Source organism: Ostrinia nubilalis, chromosome 24, assembly GCF_963855985.1.
Source record: "Ostrinia nubilalis chromosome 24, ilOstNubi1.1, whole genome shotgun sequence".
Taxonomy (NCBI): Eukaryota; Metazoa; Arthropoda; class Insecta; order Lepidoptera; family Crambidae; genus Ostrinia; species Ostrinia nubilalis.
In genome coordinates, this window is record NC_087111.1 from 7,913,159 (window position 1) to 7,934,228 (window position 21,070).

Here is a 21,070-nt window from a genome sequence, read left to right on the forward strand (position 1 = left end):
TTGTGTTTTTCAATACCTTGTTAACAATGGGATTCACCAGAATCCAAAATATATCAAAATCCAGACACCACTTTAACAGAGGCCAGAAACTATCCCCTAAAAATATAGAAACAATTGTTTTGAAGAACCTGCCTCTTACTCTCCTAAATCCCTTATAAAATACAAATTAAACGGATAAAATGGTATCAATCAAAACCACGTAGGTGTCACGTCTACAGGCATGTGCTATACCGAATGTATATATACTGTATCTATACCGAAAACCTATCCAGTGACATAAAATACAGAACATTAATTTCTTTAACCACATTCTGGCTGGATGGATACTGAGCGATATTCTTTTGCAGACCATAATATTGCTACCTATTTAATTAATAGGCGCATATACTACCGATTTTAGTCGACCGATAGTTGGCCCTCAGATCATAGATCTATGATCTGAGGTTGGGCCCGATTCTAATTTGTATGAAGAATCGGCCGTTCGATTGCGCACTTTCATACATGTCCATACCGATTAACAGCCCGACCCTACTATCGGCCGACGAAAAATCTGTAGTCTGCGGCTAGGCACTAGGCACTTAGGTAGTTAACAAAAGTCTTTAAGTCAGAAAACGGAAGGGTCAATGAAACTCGATAATAGACCACCCTGTGACTACCAATCAGCGACACATTTTCACACTAATGAGTCCTTCCTGAGAAACGCTGTCTGTAAACGTGACTCGGTCATAATTTTCACTTTGCCTTTTAGGACCAATGCAATGTAAGGGCGTGTCCAACGTTGAATTACCAGGCCAGCATCAAGTCAGTCAGTCAATGTACCAGAGACATACACTCCCTGAGCTGGCCAGACAGTTTGGGAGGTTAGTTATCATCATCATTAAGCCACAGGCTGACTAGGGCTCCTCCCATTACTTCCACATCGCACGGTTGGTAGAGCGGCCTGCATCCAGCGCCTCCCTACTACCTTTATCACGTTCGTTATATTATCACCAAAATATTATGATAGGACTTATAGGATAGCCAATACACCAACGTGTAAGTTTAAAGAAAATTATTCACAGTTTAGATTTAATGTAGCCTAGTCGCTTAGACCTACTTGTTCTACAGTCACCTACAGAAAGAAAGAAAAGCTTAATTTTCCAAAGTGTTAATAGCACAGAATAATAGGCATAGAGCTTAACTGAGGGAACCCCTTGTAATGAAAGCTTCAAGTTAGAGTTATCACGGTACATTACGTCTGAAACTGAAGTCTACAGTATTCTTCAGTCACCTGCTAAGTTTCACAATAGAATTAGGAGAATAAAACAAATGAATCACCTTTAATAAATATTTTATTTTATTTATTTCAATACTTGATTACATACCGGTTTATAGGTAGATAGTGTTAGAGAAGTGGTAAAAATATTATTTCGAAACATGTTATTAATGTGAAAAAGTGGAAAAATATGGTTCTAGAATGGTGTCATAAGGTTTTGCTATTATTGTCACGAGTGTATCAGCCCCTAACCGTTTAACTCAAAATACCTACAATCATTTTCAGTTAAGCCGGGTCCAGACGGGTAAGGGGGCGTCCATTAATTACGTGAGACAATTTTGACGATTTTTCAACCCCCACGCCCTTGGTGAGATTTGGTGAGATTTTTCCAGACCTGAAGTTTAAGTTTTAAAATAGTTATTAATACCTTATACTTAGGTACTGAATAGTTCATTAGTCTAGTGCCCAAACTGTAAATAGGTACTTATGTAGCTGATACGTAGGTACCTATTGTACTAAGAGGAGTTAAACAATTAGGATAGAAGCCGATTTGGATTTATAAAATTCATTTCATTAAGTTTTATAACTACGAAGATAGGTAGGTAATAAACGTTTATAGACTTTCAGAATAGTGAAGTGAAATGGTAAAATGGATTAATATTTCTTTAGATTAAGTACGTACTTAAGTATACAGGGTGTGAAAATGCATCACAAAGCCTGGAGCTTTGCATTTACATCTAATCGAGAGAGATTTTCCCACGAAATATTTAGTGGGTAAACAATTTCATTTTTGAACATAAAATACATAATATACTACGGTATGTAACACATGATCCTATTTACATTTAAAATTTGTTGATAGAGGAGGTATCTAAATTGGAAAGGTTAAAGCTATATTTCACAGCCTTCGACTAAGGAGTGTGTAAATGTAGTGGTGTGGATTCTCAGACATGCTGAATGGTAAACGAGAAATGTCTCAAAAATTCTAGGGCCCAGCAATCTGATTATGTGTTGGGCAATTCAAGGGCCAAGCAAGGTATCTTTTTTTTGTGATGGACTGTCGCTGAAGCGCGCAGGTCGCCACGCAGTGATTCATGGTGCTGTATCACTGCTCATACTAGTGAATTTGTTAGGCGGCAACTTTTGGAAAAGCTGACTTTATCATAGATCTCATAAACCAGGAAAATCTACACTTTCCTCCAAGAAAATCCACAAGTAGTTGCACAATAAATTAAGACGTATGGTAGTAATAAAACAATTTGTTTTACAACCATGCGTCTTAGGCTGAGTTGCACCACCTAACTTTGACCGTAACTATGACGATAACCGGTGTTTTTTGTATGGAGTTTGACAGATTTTTGACGTTTGTAAAAGTTAAAGTAAGATGGTGCAACCCACCCTTAATATGTTAATTTTAACATGCTCTTCACGTCCATATGTTGGTCCCTTTAACATTGCTTGAAGAATTAACTTCTGGTGAAGTGACACAGATTTTTTGGGATATTCTAAATGAAAGTATCTCAGAATCCACCCGACTCATAGTTGACCTATAATAATGAAGAAGTGATTAGCAAGACATGAAAAAGATTACAATATGATAAAGATAAAGACTTCTAAGTTAATTTCAGGATTCAATAAATAATAAATACTAACTTATTTACTTGATTTTACTGAGTGTCGATTTTCATTATGAACTCCCATTTGCATAAATTCTAACAAATCAGTTGGAAGGTAGGCATACAATTTATATTTTTAATCGTCACAGTATCTTTAAATTATTTATTTATTGAACCATGAAATTAAACTATTGTATGAAGAGTACAAGCACATACTGGTGTAAAATGCGAGTAAAAAGATATGTTTTAAGGACTGAGGAGGTATTTTTGAAGCACAAGAATTTTTGTGCTAATTCACTGCGAGCGAGGAGCGACAGTACGTCTCCTGAATAAATAGATTTTAAGTTATTGTTTTTTTAATCGCTACTTTTATCAAAATATGGAAATCCTAATTTATTTTCAAATTCCTACTTCTTTATTGTCATCGGATAGGTTAACTAATGATTAAAATTTATTGAGGTTGATTGTTCCTTGCCTGTAGACAATGTCTTTTGATTCGAATCGTGATCGATTCGCTACGACAAGTATCCGTTCGAAGATACAAAATGTAGCTATTATTAATGAGACTTATTCAAAAATTAAAATGATTTTTAGACTACTAGTGTAGTGGCACCATAACGTTAAACTGAACGAGTTGAAAGTATTTAAATTAAATCTTAGTAAGTAATGATTTTCCATTTTTTAATTATTTTATCACTGGCGGACACAGCTACTAATTAAAAAAAAACTGCAAGTAGGTAAATAGTATAGTACAGTCACGGAATGAAAAGGTTCGTCAGTTTTCAAATTGATTCCTTCAACGAATCGCGAGCACATATTACCCTTTGAAACTATGTTACAGAATAATCTCGAGTCAGAGAAAATAATCTTTAACTGTTCGTCAGTAAAGTTCAAAATTATTCAGATCAAAGTTGTTTGACGATTTAACTTGTCAAGAAGATTATTATGATTGATAAACTAAAACCTTCTTGTTGATTCAACCTGCCATTATCTAAGTATTAAATAAAAAAACTACATTTTGTAACATTGCACTGATGGGATAGAAAAATAAACAAACAAAACCTTATTCGTTAGCAAACGTCATATTTATTTAAATGTTAGCAGCAATGTTTCTTGCACGGTTATGTTGGCAGGTTTGACTCTTACAGTACCTAGTGCAAGCGAAAACCGACACTAAGGTGACGAACCTTTTCATTCTGCGACTGTACTTATAACACCTACCTATAAGGTAAGTGTGAAGAAAGAAAAGGTAATCTACCTTTAATGATTTTATTAGTTAGTCTTACATTTTACCATACATATTATCATGTATACCTACGTTTTTATATCTACTAGCCTACCTTTTAATATTTTATACTTATTACTATTTCTTAATACATTTTGCAAGTGGTGTATATGAAATGGACTTTTCTACTGTACTTGCACAGGCCATGCAAAAATAAGCTTTATTTCGATGACATACAAACCAATGGAAGATGGATAAGGCACCAGGGTACGTTTCACTACTCGGTTTTTCTCTAGAGCGTCTATAAAACTGATCAAATCTTGAAAACATTATTATTGTGCCCGCTAGTTGGCGCCACTAGCGAGTAAAATCCTGAATCCATTTTTTTTAGTGTGGCTAAGACAGTGGCGCCAACTGGTGAGCGCTAAAGCACAAATTATATTTTGTGGCTAAAGCTTGCAATCACCATGGCGCCACTTTTGAGTGAGTGCATTACATTACAGTATGTATGGAGTGATCGCTTTTCTGTAACCTTTATAATTTGGTTGGCTTATAGAAGAATTCCTGATATTTTTTGCAGTTCAATAACTTTCTTTTAAGTCGTAATATAAAGCTGAAATTAACAGGATAGCTTATTCAAGGAACATTTTAATTTGTCCATTATATGCCATGTTCCCTTGTTATAAGGGAATTGCGTATTCGGCCACGAAAGTAAGACTGTTAAAATAAATTAAATTTCTTGAAATCTCTCTTTTGCGCAAAGCCACATCATTTATATTTACTGTAGTTATAAAGGTGTACCAAGGGTACATGCTACACCTTTTTATTCGATTGTAAGAGTACTGGTTTACTCACAAATCCGTTTTATCTGATTTTCGAAATCATTTAATTACACTGGTGTTTATCATTTAAATCAATGACTAATGCTTGAACTAATTTGGACATATCAAGGTCTATCATTGGTATTTTTTTTAAACTTCTGCGTTGAGCCATTTACGAGATCTGGGACATCACAAAACATTACCCCAGCAAAATTCTGAATAACTTGAAAACCGGAACACGAACAAATTTTGCTATTCGTGGACAAATTACTACGCAACAAAAGCTATCTATCCATGTATTTGGTTCCTGGATAGAACGACTCAAAAAAAAAATTTGCCAGGGTAATGTTTCAAACATTACCCCAGCAAAATCTGTTTTTTCCTAATAACTTTAAAACTATAATTTGAACGAATTTTGCTATTAGTGGACAAATTTCTGCTCACGATGGACTAATTATCTGCTATACTCTCGACTCTCTAAAGCACAACATTTATAAAAATTTTGCTGCGGTAATGCACTCCTTTTGAGTTCTATCTAGAGATGTGCCGCTGAGAAAGTTCTCGTTGCCGGCAATATTCCCAGTAAGAATATTCTCGAGAAACGAGAACACTCCCGAGAATATTCTCAGTTGGGAGAGCGTTCTCGGGAACGGCACATCAATAGTCCTGACTCGACAGTGGCGCCAGCTGATAAGCGCAATTATTATCAATTTGATAGACGAACTCGAGAGACCGAGTGACCATATCTGAGACTTTTCGACAAGCCTGTACTTCTAATGCAAATTATAATATGTACGAGAAAAAGTTAAAGTTTAAATATTCTTTTTCAGGTCAGTTTCATCGTTCACTCGTTTTATTTTTAAGTTCTCTTTCAGAAACAGTTTATAATATCAGGGACTTTATCAGGAAACAAATCGGTGAAACTGACCCTTCTAAATGTTCAGGCATTATACTACTAGGGAGAAAATAAAATAAAAGAATGTAAAGTAATAAAAAAAATGTTTACTATCAAATAAATAGACTAACAACCGTATTAGGAATAACATAAGACGCCGATTGCTTTGTTCGGAATATGTCGTTGATAGCAATATTTATTTGGTTTCGGGATTTGAACACACGAGCGCTTCAGAATATCATTTGCTATGATTTTATACTAAACGCCCCATTTAATATTGATATGATTGAAACACAAAATACCAAGGAACTTTGTGTAAACCACCTCTTGTAGAAGAGGTATTCGGTTTCGAGTATCTACTCCAAAACGACCGCAAACTATAAGGCCTATCGTTTTTATACTTGCCAGTTGGCACCACTGGTGATTGACATGACTCTACAGTGGCGCCATCCTGGTGTAAGCAAATGAGAGTCTCCTCCTACAGCTTCTTAAAACGATAGCCCTCATTGAATGCAGGAATTAACGATTAGAAAACAATGAACAATCATTAACAAAATGCGACTGTGTTGAACAACCGTAGTTTAACGTAACATGGATTTCTACTTGGTTTAATTTGTATTAAAATTATTCTGTGCTTCGTCAGATCAATATTTTACAAACAACAGGGACACTCAACACCCGTTAGCTCGACTAAACATCACTTAACGTAAACAAACTAACCTAAAACAATGTTAGTAGTTTCAGTCTGTCAAACCTACATTTAGTTTGTTAGGGAAAATGTTAATTTGTGAATTTACAAGACGGAAGAACTCATTTTTCAATAATATTTATAATAACATTCATTATAATAAAATTTAGGAAACAATTTGGGAATATATTGACAAAAAAAAAATTGATAATGGTATTGTAGAACAGATGTCAATATTAATAATAATAGTCATTTATAATTGTAAAAAATTGGTTAACCAAAGAGAAGATTATTGCTAGAAGATAATTAAATAAAGATTAAACCTACATAAGATGTGCGTTAAATTGAAAACATGTATTTTCTTAATATAAACAATTTTTTTATGGACATTTCAATTTTTAGGTGAATGTGAAAGTAAAAAGGTGGTTATTAGTGCTAAATGATTCTGTCATACAAATAATTAAATATACAAACTGTATAATAGTAGTGTTCACTGCAAAATATCGACCTAAAACTTAACGGACTTTATACTTCAACCATTTTGTACTAGCCAATATATAAATATATTTTATACACTTAAAAACTTTAACAGTATGTATATCTTTACATAGCATATACCTATCTAGACATTGTTTATTTCATAACATTCGTTTTATTATAGAAATAAGCAATGTTGATACTTATAGGTAAGATAATATACCAATATACTATATTTATTGTGCAACACAATATATAATAAGCTAAGGTATATATTATTTGTATAATATAATATCAGGATTCTTTCGAGACTCAATTCCTTTGATTGAAAAATTAAATGTGTACTAGCTTGAAACATTTTACTATTGTCTTTCTGATTTATACTCAATTCACTATTTATAAAATACATATACTATTACTTTTATAACTTGTAGATAATATACATAATAGCTCAGGCAAAAACATTAATATAATATCTTGATAAAATAAATTAACAAGCTAAAAAGCACTCATGTAGCACTTATTTGTTTTCTTAGCACACATACTTCTCTTTAACACTATTATTACTGATTAAATTTGATAACAATGGTTAAGTTTCATCATCATATTTGATGACATGTTATTCTCTCTTTATCAAAGTAACTTGCACCAAACTGAAGTAGCATATTGGAACACCATAGCAATGATGTAAAATGTTGACCTTGAACACTACGATATCTTAATGTAAAATCTTGCTTTTACATTAAGATATAATTCACAAATAGTTTGTCAGACATCTTGAAAACGCAGTAAGTTTTAACAATGTCAAAGTTTAACCACATTCACTTTTAAGACTCGTCAGAATCACTAATACATAATTATTTATATAAATATAGATTCATAATAAGTTTCTTAATCTCAGCTTTTCTAGTTTGGATCTTGAAGGCAACAAAAGTACTTACTTACGATTTCTTCTCACTTTACAATATAAATATTTTGATTTTTAAATATCAGATCAGATTTAGTGCCTTTTTCCTATAATGCGGATTTCAGCACGTGCATTTTGCGTCTGGCTGTCCGCATTTGATTATTTCATGGGTTTTTTTCCTATTACAAGATAGGCAATCAGCAGCGTGATTAGAGACCAGCGGGGTTACTCCAAAAAACGTTATCCGAAGTTCCGAATATTGCCATCTCTCTCACGCGAAGCGAGATGCCATCAAGAGCGACGGTGACAGATAGACCCGAAACTACGTGAATAACGTTTCGCAGTTGCCCCCCAGATCCGCGCCGAAATCCGCATCAGAGGAAAAAGGCACTTACTGTAGCGGATAATCACCGATATATTACATCTGATAACTATAATCATCATACATGCTTGATCTGGGTAGTCTTAGTACATCAAATCACTTGTCACTGATCTCACAATTCTAGCCTCTTTGTCACCATTTACTTTCAAGTTTTCATGCTATGCTGTCAACTTCACCGCACTGCGGATAGTGCTCACCAATTTCTCAGTGAGTGGTGAAACACACAGCGTTACACAAACGTCCAACAATCCAATCCACAATTCACTATTTTCTTCACTGCCTTAGTGAGTCGTGAAACATAGTGAAGCACAAGTGTCTCGATCCAAGCCTCCTCACTATTTTCCTCACCGGTTCCAGTTCACAGACATGTCACTTTATCCACTTTAAACATCATTTTCATTCAAAGAACACTTTATTCACTGTTTCATCACTGTCACTGATCACTGACAGTTCGTCAGAGGCCTGTCAACAGGCGTAGCGCGGCGGCGGCGCGCGCGGCAACTCGCTAGAGACCCGCGTAGTTGGCCGTCACTATGAGCGGGCAGACGCGTGTGAACACCAGGCCTGCTAAGATGCCTGTGACGAGAGACGCCGCGCCGATCATGCCGGCTGTTGATGCGTTCTCGGGCGCTACCGTCCTGGAAATAAGAATAATAACAATTGGTAAAAGTTGAATACTTCATTTTCAGGATTAAGGGCCCTCGCCCACGGCGAATTTTTGTAGCGATGCAGTCGCGCTGCTGTAGCGCTCACTTCTGTAGTGCGTTGCAAATGCGACTAACGCGATGCTGACGCAGTTAGGCCTCAGCCTCGAACTTAGCGGGCAGCGGGGCGGCGGCGGCGGCAGGATCTTATGCGTAAAATCAAATAGACCTGTTCTCGAAAACAGCGGCGCGGCAGTGGGGCGGCAGCGGGCAACGAGCGGGCAGCGCACTCCTTCTTTTGCCCACAATAAATCGAGCGTTAGGAATAAATTTGAATCGAAATAAAATTGTCGCCCTTGTTCAGACATTTCGTTTGCGAATAAAAACAAATATCTCGACAACACAACCCCGAACACAACACTTCGCCGCTAAAGCGCCGCGCGAGCTGCCCGCTTGTTTCGAGAACGGGTCTGCGTTGCCCGCCCCGCTCCCGCGCCGCCGCCGCTCCCGCCCCGCTGCCCGCTAAGTTCGAGGCTGAGGCCTAAGATACTCGTATGACTTTTTAAGAAATCTTTGGTTGAGACTTTTAATTATTGCACTGCTTCTTCACAGCACTGGACCCATTTATTGTCCCGACGCAGTGGTAGGGTTAATACTGGGACGTGTAAGTATTTTTTAAAAGCCTAGTTGCAAAAATAAAAAAATATGAGTTTTTTAATACTTTTACTGTCAACCTTTTTTCGCTTATTCCTAATCATTTCTGTTTAAGTAGAAAAGTATAATGTTGCAAGTCTTAGGTGCACACTAAATTATTGACAAACCAGCGTGTGTTTTAGAAAGCTATAATATACCCACTGATGAAATGTGGTAATGCTAAGATTAAGCAAAACCACAGCGTTGTAGTGGGATAAACCATAAAGTTATTATAATATACCTAGTGGAATAGAGCAACAAAGGACTGAGCGAGCGAGATGTCAATAGCAGCAACACTGTGTGATAAAAAGAGATGTGTTTATGTGAGTGAAATGGTGATGTTTATGAGAAATAGTGCTTCAGAAACGTGCTGTTCAGTGATTTATTATTAGTACAAAACATGTAATAATCCTGACCAAATCCAAAGTGTGATCCAAAATAGGTTTTGTTTGACAGCTTGTGGTTGTTGCTGTATTCCGAGGCTCTAATTAACTTTATATGACAAACATAAGAATTATGGAAGTATGTAACAAATAAAAATAGTAATAGGTGTCTGAGGGCTTAGACAAAGTTAAAAACGGAGCAGTTGTTGCAAAATTGCTTTGCTCCATAGTTATTTCGATTTGTGTAGCGATTTAGAAATTAAAACTTGTTTTGCACAATTACTTTAGACCCGTTAACCCCTCGTGATAAGCTAGTGTTTTATTTAGTAAATGGATCGGTCCGTGACCCTCACTCGGCATGGGGCACACTGAAAACCAGCGCCGTGGCCTTCGTCACCGTGGGCCACGGCATATGCTGAGTGGGGTCCCGTTGCAGTGGGCATCTTGTTGGTGAATGGGTGGCACTGCTCAGTTTGCTCTTGTTTTTATTTTTTCTTCTTTTATTATTATGTGCCACTGTCATGTCTATGTAATTGGCTGTATTTGTGTGATGTCCGTTGTAATAAATGTATCTTTCTTTCTTCTTTCTAAATGTATGATAGTACTCACCCACTGACATACATCATGCCTAAAGAGCTGCAGTGGCCGGAGCTCCATCCCAGCAAAGCCGCGAAGGCCCAGTACAGCTTATCGTCGTTGATCCAGATCGGCAGAGTTCGCGTGGCCGACTTGTAGTTGCACATCAGGAAGAAGGGAATGAACAGGATGCGCAGTGTCGTCATCAGGGACAGCCAACGCTTTGACGGCTGGAAGTGGTAGATTTTTATTAGTAAAGTATGTCTTGTTTGAATTGTTTTTAAGCCACAATAGCCGAACGGACTTTCCGACTCGTGATCCGGGGAACGCGGGTTCGGTCCCCGCCGCCGCTCGACTATTGTGGTGTAGTACGAGGGGCTAACGGGAGTATTAGTAATTTGTGTAACAACAAATTACTAATAATATTTAAAAAAAAAAACAACTGACAAAGAAACTGACTAATCAATTGAAATTAACAACTCCAGCAGTTTCCAGATTTAAGGATATTTTTACATTACAGCGATACAAGTAAATGTCTCTTAGGTTCGTATTATAGAACGCAGCCCAAACCCAATACAATTTCAAGTAAAGACTAACAAGGGGGTTAGTCTTTACTTGAAATTGAAACCCTTATTAATAAAAGTCACACCCTAGTTTAACTCTGGTTTACATTTTCATGTAGTAAATTGAAATATCATTTTAATCCAGTGTTCATCACAGGTGTAACTTTTTATTAATAAGGGGGTGAGACTTTTGGTTGGTTCAATTTTAATACTTTGAGCAAAGATTACAAATCGCCTCGGTCCGGTACCCTTTTAGGCACCCACCGTAACCTACGTGCCTACTAGAGATTGCAACCCGGTATGTTTTTCAATAAAATAAATAGAAAACACTTACGAATTGCCATAAATTAGCCGTGATATTTCCAATCATGGCCATTGCGTTGAAAGTCAAGAAGCAGGTGATCCCCACGAACATATTACCTAGGAACCCTTTCTGAATTGGCTCGATATCTGCAAACAATAAAAAAGTTACAACAATGCCCGTTTTCACCATCAATCCCTAATTTTTAAGTGTTCACATAACAGGAATTTGTTTTCATATAGGTCACTAAAAATTAGGGATTGATGGTGAAATCGACTGATTGACATTGTTTTAATTTTTTGTCTGAGGCAGATAAATAATATTGGAGACATTTTTTTTCATAATCAAATAATCACAGTTTATTCTGAAACGTCAAGTGGCAAAGATCGGAACTAATAATCCACTATTGATAGTAGCGCCCTCCTGAAATGTCATAGTGACATCGTCAGGAGGGCGTTACCGTCAATACCGGATCGCTATAGTTCCAATATACTGAACTGTCCTATCCATGACATTGAAAGCGGGGCGCCACCGTCAATACCGGATCGCAAGTTCGAATTTTTGCCATGTTGGAAACCACATAATATGTATGTAGTTGAACGATGGTAGCGCCCCCCTGTCTTTGAGTTTGGTGGGACAGTTTAGCGTGGGTCATAGTACCGATTTTTGCCACGTTGGAAAACATTGTAATGTCATTTGCAGAAGGGCGCTGCCATCAATACCGGGTACTATATCCGATCTTTGCCATTTGACGTTTCAAAATCGTTCAACTTTAACTATAGTTGAAATGTCGCGAGACGTCACGACGATGGTATAGAATTTTAACTGAACAGTAACGTCACGCGACATTTCAACTCAAATCCACCTTGTCGGTTGACGTCACACGCTACACAATCGCAAAAACTCACCCGAGTGTACAGAAGGGAACACGGCCAGCGATACGAAGAAGGTTATAAATATGTTATACAGCTGCACCCAAGATTGCTTGAAGATGGTCCCGTAAGGCACGTTGGGTTTGTCAGGCGCCTGGTTGGTCGCCGCTAAAGCTGGGTTCACTCGCATCGTACGCTGTTGAAGTGTGTCGTGGTAGCGGTAGAACCTCTGGAAATGTAAATAGAACAAATGACAATCGCGGATTCTTTGAGCGGGTAACCAAAAATCAATAAGTAGTAAGATGACGTCATAATTCTATTTCACATTACGAAGTCTTAAGTCGCGGTTTCCAGCTCAGTATGCTTACCATGAGTTTACATTAGGTGTACTCGCTAACTAGTGCGTCAAAAAATTCTATGAAGATTTTAGTTCTTGAAAGTATCCAGCAGGGGCGTTGTACAAATTGTCATGCATTCAATGCCTTTTATTTTACGCAGTCGCTAGCGAGCACACCTAACTTAAACTTATGGGTAAGAAGTACACATTTCATATTATGGAAAATAAACACGTTTTCCCTATTGTTAATCCAATCACAGTAGCTCTGTATGTTTTTTACATTCTCATGGTTAAATCTCTGAAATATTTGTAAAATTATAGACAGATAGAACCTTGAAGAACGTCATTTTTAAATGTAGACTTATTAAAATGTAGCAAGTCTTAGGTGCACACTAATTTATTGACAAACCAGCGTGTGTTTTAGAAAGCTTTAATATTCCCACCGATAAAATGTGGTAATGCAATAATTGAGCAATACCACAGCGTTGAGGTGAGAAAATTATTTAGATAGAAATGTAACCATCAATAAATTCTAGAACAGTTGTATCTCCAAATCAATAGATACTCAGTCTTGAGGCACTGTTGGAGCCAACTCTCCAGTAGGCAGTTTGGTATTGGCCAAGAGGTTGGCCAAAGACTGGGACAAATTATTACCCAATGACCAACGTCTTAGAAATTACAATAGCATCAATGATATACCCAGCCATAAGTCCAATATACTACGAGCTAGCCCTATTCTTAAGTCTCTGGAAGCCGTCAGAACTCAGAAGCTGAGAGACCAAGAGCGAACGAAGATCTTAGGGAGAACACCACTAGGTAATTGCCAGTTTAGTAAAGCCTGGTCCGTGAGCACGTAGAATTTTGTCCAATGACCCCAAGCTACCCATCATTATCGCTCGCGCGTAATTATGTTGCTGTCGCGACTGTGCGACGGACGCCCGCAGTGAGTGTGCGAGCGCGACATCAACATAGCTCATAAGGATGGGTAGCTTGGGGTCATTGGACAAAATTCTACGTGCTCGCAGACCAGACTATAGCTAAGTATGTTTCTGGATTCAGGAGTTGGGGGGGGGGCAACGACCTTAGGTAAGGGAACAGCGTTCGTCTACTTACGTTGAGAGGCAGCGCGAAGTAAGTATCGAAGCATATGAGCAGTACGAAGATGCCGGTGATGAAGTAGTATATGGCCGACGTTCGTCGCGAGTCGAACAGCTCAGCTGACCACGATAGGAACACCACCAGCGTGCCGCAGATATTGGAGCCAAGTACCACCGCGCCCTTGTAAGTTTGGGCCAATATTCCAAACGTTGGAGCCAACACTAATAGGCAGTTTGGTATTGGACAAGGGCACATGATTGGCACAATATGATTGCGACAAATCATCGACCAACTTCTTAGAATCTTGGGAAAAATGGTAGCACTTACATTGAGAGGCAGCGCGAAGTAAGTATCGAAGCATATCAGCAGTACGAAGATGCCGGTGATGAAGTAGTATATGGCCGACGTTCGTCTTGAGTCGAACAGCTCAGCTGACCACGATAGGAACACCACCAGCGTGCCGCAGATGTTTGAGCCAAGTACTACGGCGCCCGTCTAAGTTTGGGCCAATATTCCAAACGTTGGAGCCAACACTAATAGGCAGTTTGGTATTGGACAAGAGGTTGGCAAAAGATTGCGACATATCATCGACCAACTTCTTAGAATCTTCGGAAAAATGGTACACTTACATTGAGAGGCAGCGCGAAGTAAGTATCGAAGCATATAAGCAGCACGAAGATGCCGGTGATGAAGTAGTATATGGCCGACGTTCGTCTTGAGTCGAACAGCTCAGCCGACCACGATAGGAACACCACTAGTGTGCCGCAAATGTTGGAGCCAACACTCACTTAGGTAGTTTGGTATTGGACAAGAGGTTGGCAAAAGATTGCGACAAATCATCGACCAACTTCTTAGAAATTTGGGAAAAATGGTACACTTACATTGAGAGGCAGCGCGAAGTAAGTATCGAAGCATATAAGCAGCACGAAGATGCCAGTGATGAAGTAGTATATAGCCGACGTTCGTCTTGAATCGAACAGCTCAGCTGACCACGATAGGAACACCACTAGTGTGCCGCAAATGTTTGAGCCAAGTACCACGGCTCCAGTGTATTTGACGGGCAGACGCGCGGCGACGCCGTAGACTGAGTTTTGGAAGATCGCGTTGCAGGCTGTAAATGAGAAAAAATCTTTAAAACACTGCTAGGTACAGGCATTTACATTATTGTGAATCTCATTCTCTATTTATAAGGTTTTAAGATCAAAAATATAACCACCGCTATTGAAGAGAGAAGCGCGCGGCGACTTCGTATACGAGTTTTGGAACACGCTTGCTGTGAGAGAAGAAAATTTCTTTGGCAACATTAGTAAATCAGTTACTCTACTATTTTGAATCTTATTTACTCCGTCATAAAATACAACAACAATAAAACATCAGAACTTACTAGGCCTGTTTGGCCTTTTGTAGAACTTTGTCCCACATTATTATCACTATCATTTTCAATTATTGTTAAAGGCGATAATATCAATGGCCCTATTGCCAATTTCGGGATCCACAGGACTCTTGAGGTGAGCCCACTCCTAACAATATATTATTATTTGGCTCAGTTAGAGAGGTATAGATCATTACATCCACGAAGACACGCCCCACCAACTTTTGGTCGAGGGAAGCGCGGGGTGCGGGGAGTTTGATCCGAGCAATCCGAGCGTCATTATTGTAGTGTGCGTGTGCACTCATGGATGATTTAGCGTGTACCGATAACACTCAAACATTAGCGGAAGAACGGTGGGGGTCGTCTTGGTGAATGAAACGATCTATAATCAGGGTTTAATGTAGCAAATCTTAGGTGCACACAAATTCATGGTAGAACGTGCGTGTGTTTTAGAGAGCTTTAATCTGCCCACTTTTAAATAATGTGGCAACACCAATTTGTGATGAAACCACTACGTTGGGTAGTGGGCGTGAAAACACGCGAGAATCTATTAATATCAATGTATGGGGCATTTACACCCCTTTAACACTTGGAATGTAAAAAGGCTGATAAAGGTCAATCAACCGGTAGTTACCAATCTATCTCATCTATCAACATTGTGAAATCAAAGTGTGATTTAGTCGATGATAAATAAAAACCTACTACTCATCATTCATACCACCACAAGGTGGACCGACGACATCATAAAGGTAGCAGGAAGGCGCTGGACGCAGGCCAGGCTACCAATCGATCAACATGGAAATCATTCAAATCATTGGGGGAGGCCTATGTTCAGCAGTAGACGTCCTATGGCTAAAATGATGATGATGATGATGATGACTCACCATTCATAACAAAGACAGATATCATGGTGAACCAGAAGAAAGCCACGGGCCACTCCGAGCTGTCCACCATGGCCAAGATGACGGTCATCACGAAGATGGTCACCTCGATCATCAGCTACGTCATCAGCCTACTTAACTACAAGCTAGACCCATAAAAAACCTTTGTTCGTTTCAGCCAAGTGATGTCTACTGCTGGACTAAGACGTCCACCAAGGATTTCCACAACAACCGGTCCTGCACCACCCGCATCCAGGCACCTCCCGCGACCTTCACCAGATCGTCGGTCCACCTAGTGGTGGGCCTGCCCACGCATCTTCCAGCCCGTGGTAGCCTCTCCAATATTTTTCTGCTATAAGAAACCTTCTACTCACCATTCATGACGAAGACAGATATCATGGTGAACCAGAAGAAAGCCACGGGCCACTCCGAGCTGTCCACCATGGCCAAGATGACGGTCATCACGAAGATGGCCACCTCAATCATCAGCTACGTCATCAGGCAATTTAAGTACAAGCTAGAGCCATAGAAACCTTACTACTCACCATTCATGACGAAGACAGATATCATGGTGAACCAGAAGAAAGCCACGGGCCACTCCGAGCTGTCCACCATGGCCAAGATGACGGTCATCACGAAGATGGTCACCTCGATCATCAGCTACGTCATCAGCCAAGTTAAATACAAACGAGCCATAGAAACCTTACTACTCACCATTCATGACGAAGACAGATATCATGGTGAACCAGAAGAAAGCCACGGGCCACTCCGAGCTGTCCACCATGGCCAAGATGACGGTCATCACGAAGATGGCCACCTCGATCATCAGCGACCATACGATACGCGTCGTCAGGTTGCCGCTGTGGAAGATGGAATGTTCGTTTTATATTGTGAATCGGAGTTTGAACTCAAATTTCTTAGATGGTGAGTGATAAGAGGTCTTAGATGAATGGTCTTTGGTCATAAATTAGTTTTAATCTTGAGTTTTTAAAGCAGTATTGGGCGCACGGTCTATGGGACGCAAGAAAATAGATGTTAAAGTTCAATTCCCTGGCTGTTCGCATGAAGATGATTATAGATGTTTAAAGAGTTCCAAAAGTCTTGTGGAGGATGCTATGCTATTGATCTTGGATAAAGCCTTCAATGATGCTCTGAGTCTTATACTCGCACGCAAGCTATCGATTCTGCAGGTGGGTATATTCGAACAAACCATTAAGCTATGTATGTAAGTAGCTCCTGCTGCATCAATTAATAACAATTTATCGGATGTATACAGACAGAGTACCTAAATAAAATAAAAACAAAAATACTCTTTTTGCAATATTACTAAGCCAAGAAAACTGGAGTCATGCCAGAAATCATTGCTAATTAATGAAACGAAACACTCAGGAGCATGATTCAGAAACTGATTGTTGTTCTGTTTTCCGTTTATTTGTAAATGCATTACAATAGTTTCAAATTGCAATTTCCATTTCCCACTTTCTATACAATGTTCGTGTTTTAGCGTCGTAAATGTAAACTGCAGCGTTTATTATAATTACTTGTAACTAGTCATAATGCACAAAAGGGAACAATGTTTTACGAAACATGTAAGCAATTTCCGTGGCACACTGACATACATACATTTTTATGGGTTAGTTGGGATTATTTGAGTGATTCCTCACTAAAGCCTGATCCGTGAGCACGTAGAATTTTGTCCAATGATCCCAAGCTACCCATCCTTATCGGTCACGCCTAATTTTATTGCTATAAAATTATCACTTCACGGGATTTATTGCAACAATATCTATTTTAACGGTAAATAATATTTACCCTCCCGACGTTTCGGCTCGGTTGCACGAGTCATGGTCGCGGGCAGACTGAAGAGATGCGGCGTCGTCTGCTCCGGCGCGATGAGTTTTCTTCACCCACCCGCATTTGCACAATATTTTCGTCAGTGGTACAGTCAGTCCGACAAACTACACTAACAGTGTCCGGGTTTCTCTGAGACGGCCTAGAACGCGATTTGTACTTCGTTATCACCGGATTCCACGCTGATGATAGGTTAAATCCATCTTCTCGATTGAAATTCTTATGCTTTTTAATTTCAATGGCTTCACGTATCAACCTAACATGGTAATGCCTATCAGTTGAGAGGATTTTCGGGTCATGAAGTTCCATCCAGTGATTAACGTCCGAAGTTAACAAATGTTCAGCTATCGCAGATTTGCACGTCTGTTGGTTCTTTACAGCCGCTATGTGTTCTTTGACTCTTTCAGCTATAGACCGCTTAGTTTGTCCTATATAAGAACTACCACAGCTGCAATCGATCTTATAGACACCCGGCGTCTGAAGAGGTATAATATCTTTTGGCGAGCGAATTTCCTTCGTTACTTTTGACAACGGACTATATACAGTCTTAATGGAGTATTTGTTGAGTACTGTTCCAATTTTATCCGTTACCCCTTTCACGTACGGAAGGAAAGCTGGTTCCCTGCTCACCATTGGTTGCTTATCCCTCTTGAGCCTCCTCTCCATTTGTCTTGTGGTCAAGAGGGAAAAGAAAAGCTGTGTACCCGCCAACTTCGTGATAATTTTTCGCGGAATGAGATTTGTGCGAACACTCAGGTACAGTCGGACACATTAAATACTCACACAGTTATCAATTTGTCGAATACTTCATTGGACAGTGCTGCACGAAGCGTGTTGGCGAAGGGGATGAATTTTGCTTTAACTCCTAAGAGAATACCGTATGAGAGCATAATCTGTGGCGTAGAGGAGACTATTATCCGCAATAAAGTTCCGCCAACGGATGCTGACATTTTAAGGCAGGATATAGCAGTGATTTTGCGAAAGTCTAGGCTCCCAAAAAGTAACGTAACTGCAGAAGAGCGCCAAGCACTTAAAGACCTGCGACAGAACCAGGATATACTCGTTCTGAAAGCTGACAAAGGCAACGCCACTGTAATTATGAATACTGAGGACTATGCCAGTAAAATTGGAAATATGCTAGCTGACACGACAGTATACAAACCAGTGTCATACAACCCTACTGCCAGAGTGACACGACGCATTCGCGCCCTTATCCAGGAGCACCGAGAGCTATTTACAGAAGACGTGTATACATACTTGCATAAAGCAAAAAACGTACAGCCACCAAAACTATATGGTCTGCCTAAAATACATAAGAGCAACGTTCCACTTAGGCCGATCGTGAGTCAAATTGATTCACCTACATATAAGTTGGCAAAACATGTTGCTGGAGTGTTGCAGCCATTAGTTGGGAAGACATCGTCCTACGTAAAAGACTCGATGCATTTTATTGAGCTTATCAAGAATATCTCAGTGGAGCCGGGTGACATAATGGTAAGTTTCGATGTCGAGTCACTGTTTACCAATGTGCCACTGAAGGATTGCCTGGAAGTCATCAAGGACAGATTGTTTGACAATGAGCTGCCCGATGAATATATTGTCCTTTTGCAAAACTGTTTGGACGGAAACTATCTCTTGTATCGAGGCCAATATTACCTCCAGATTGATGGCGTTGCTATGGGAAGTCCTGTAGCACCAGTGATTGCCAACATTTGGATGGAACATTTCGAACAAAAAGCATTAGCGAGCGGCCCCGGTATTGTTAAGTTCTGGAAGAGATATGTTGATGATATATTTTGCATCATAAACGGAAACCAAACAGAAGTGGAACAATATCTACAGCACTTAAATTCTGTTCATCCAAAGGTTAAGTTCACGTATGAAATGGAGAGGAACAGATCCATGGCTTTCCTTGATGTTCTTGTGACAGTGAGACCGGATGGGGCTTTGGCCCACTCTGTTTACCGGAAACCGACTCACACGGACAGATATCTGCACGCCTCTTCTCATCACCATCCCCGTCATCTTCAAGCAGTTATTTCCTCATTGGTTAATAGGGCATATAACCTATGCGACCCTGAACATGTGGAAGGGGAACTAAAACATGTGAAGGAGGTACTAAGAAGGAATGGCTACAGTGCTACCACAAGACAAATGGAGAGGAGGCTCAAGAGGGATAAGCAACCAATGGTGAGCAGGGAACCAGCTTTCCTTCCGTACGTGAAAGGGGTAACGGATAAAATTGGAACAGTACTCAACAAATACTCCATTAAGACTGTATATAGTCCGTTGTCAAAAGTAACGAAGGAAATTCGCTCGCCAAAAGATATTATACCTCTTCAGACGCCGGGTGTCTATAAGATCGATTGCAGCTGTGGTAGTTCTTATATAGGACAAACTAAGCGGTCTATAGCTGAAAGAGTCAAAGAACACATAGCGGCTGTAAAGAACCAACAGACGTGCAAATCTGCGATAGCTGAACATTTGTTAACTTCGGACGTTAATCACTGGATGGAACTTCATGACCCGAAAATCCTCTCAACTGATAGGCATTACCATGTTAGGTTGATACGTGAAGCCATTGAAATTAAAAAGCATAAGAATTTCAATCGAGAAGATGGATTTAACCTATCATCAGCGTGGAATCCGGTGATAACGAAGTACAAATCGCGTTCTAGGCCGTCTCAGAGAAACCCGGACACTGTTAGTGTAGTTTGTCGGACTGACTGTACCACTGACGAAAATATTGTGCAAATGCGGGTGGGTGAAGAAAACTCATCGCGCCGGAGCAGACGACGCCGCATCTCTTCAGTCTGCCCGCGACCATGACTAGTGCAACCGAGCCGAAACGTCGGGAGGGTAAATATTATTTACCGTTAAAATAGATATTGTTGCAAAAAATTGCCGTGAAGTGATAATTTTATAGTAAAAAAATGCAACATAATAGTTTAAAATAATTTTATTGCTGTCGCGACTGTGCGACGGGCGCCCGCAGTGAGTGTGCGAGCGCGACAGCAACATAATTACGCGCGAGCGATAAGGATGGGTAGCTTGGGGTCATTGGACAAAATGCCACGTGCTCACGGACCAGGCTTTATCTACTTTAGTTTATCGAGATTTAGATATTATCTTTTAATTAACATGTCTATAATTCTAGCGCTTAACTCAGTGCCAGAGGTATGGGAGCGCCACGGGAGGGGTATCATTGACATATTATGACGTGACAGAGATAA

General features: G+C 39.5%; 1 protein-coding gene across 1 annotated transcript in view; it reads right to left on the reverse strand.

Annotated features, from left to right (window-relative positions):
- Positions 1–5,904: 5,904 nt before the first annotated feature.
- The window catches only part of LOC135083753 (equilibrative nucleoside transporter 1), a 49,017-nt gene continuing 33,851 nt past the window's right edge, over positions 5,905–21,070 (reverse strand). The window contains exons 5-10 of the mRNA XM_063978493.1: positions 16,701–16,846; positions 14,615–14,844; positions 12,335–12,527; positions 11,460–11,575; positions 10,596–10,792; positions 5,905–8,904 (exon numbers count right to left, since the gene is read on the reverse strand). Of these exons, the coding sequence (XP_063834563.1) occupies positions 8,772–8,904; positions 10,596–10,792; positions 11,460–11,575; positions 12,335–12,527; positions 14,615–14,844; positions 16,701–16,846 (1,015 nt within the window). The 3' untranslated portion in view covers positions 5,905–8,771. The remainder of the gene's footprint in view (positions 8,905–10,595; positions 10,793–11,459; positions 11,576–12,334; positions 12,528–14,614; positions 14,845–16,700; positions 16,847–21,070) is intronic.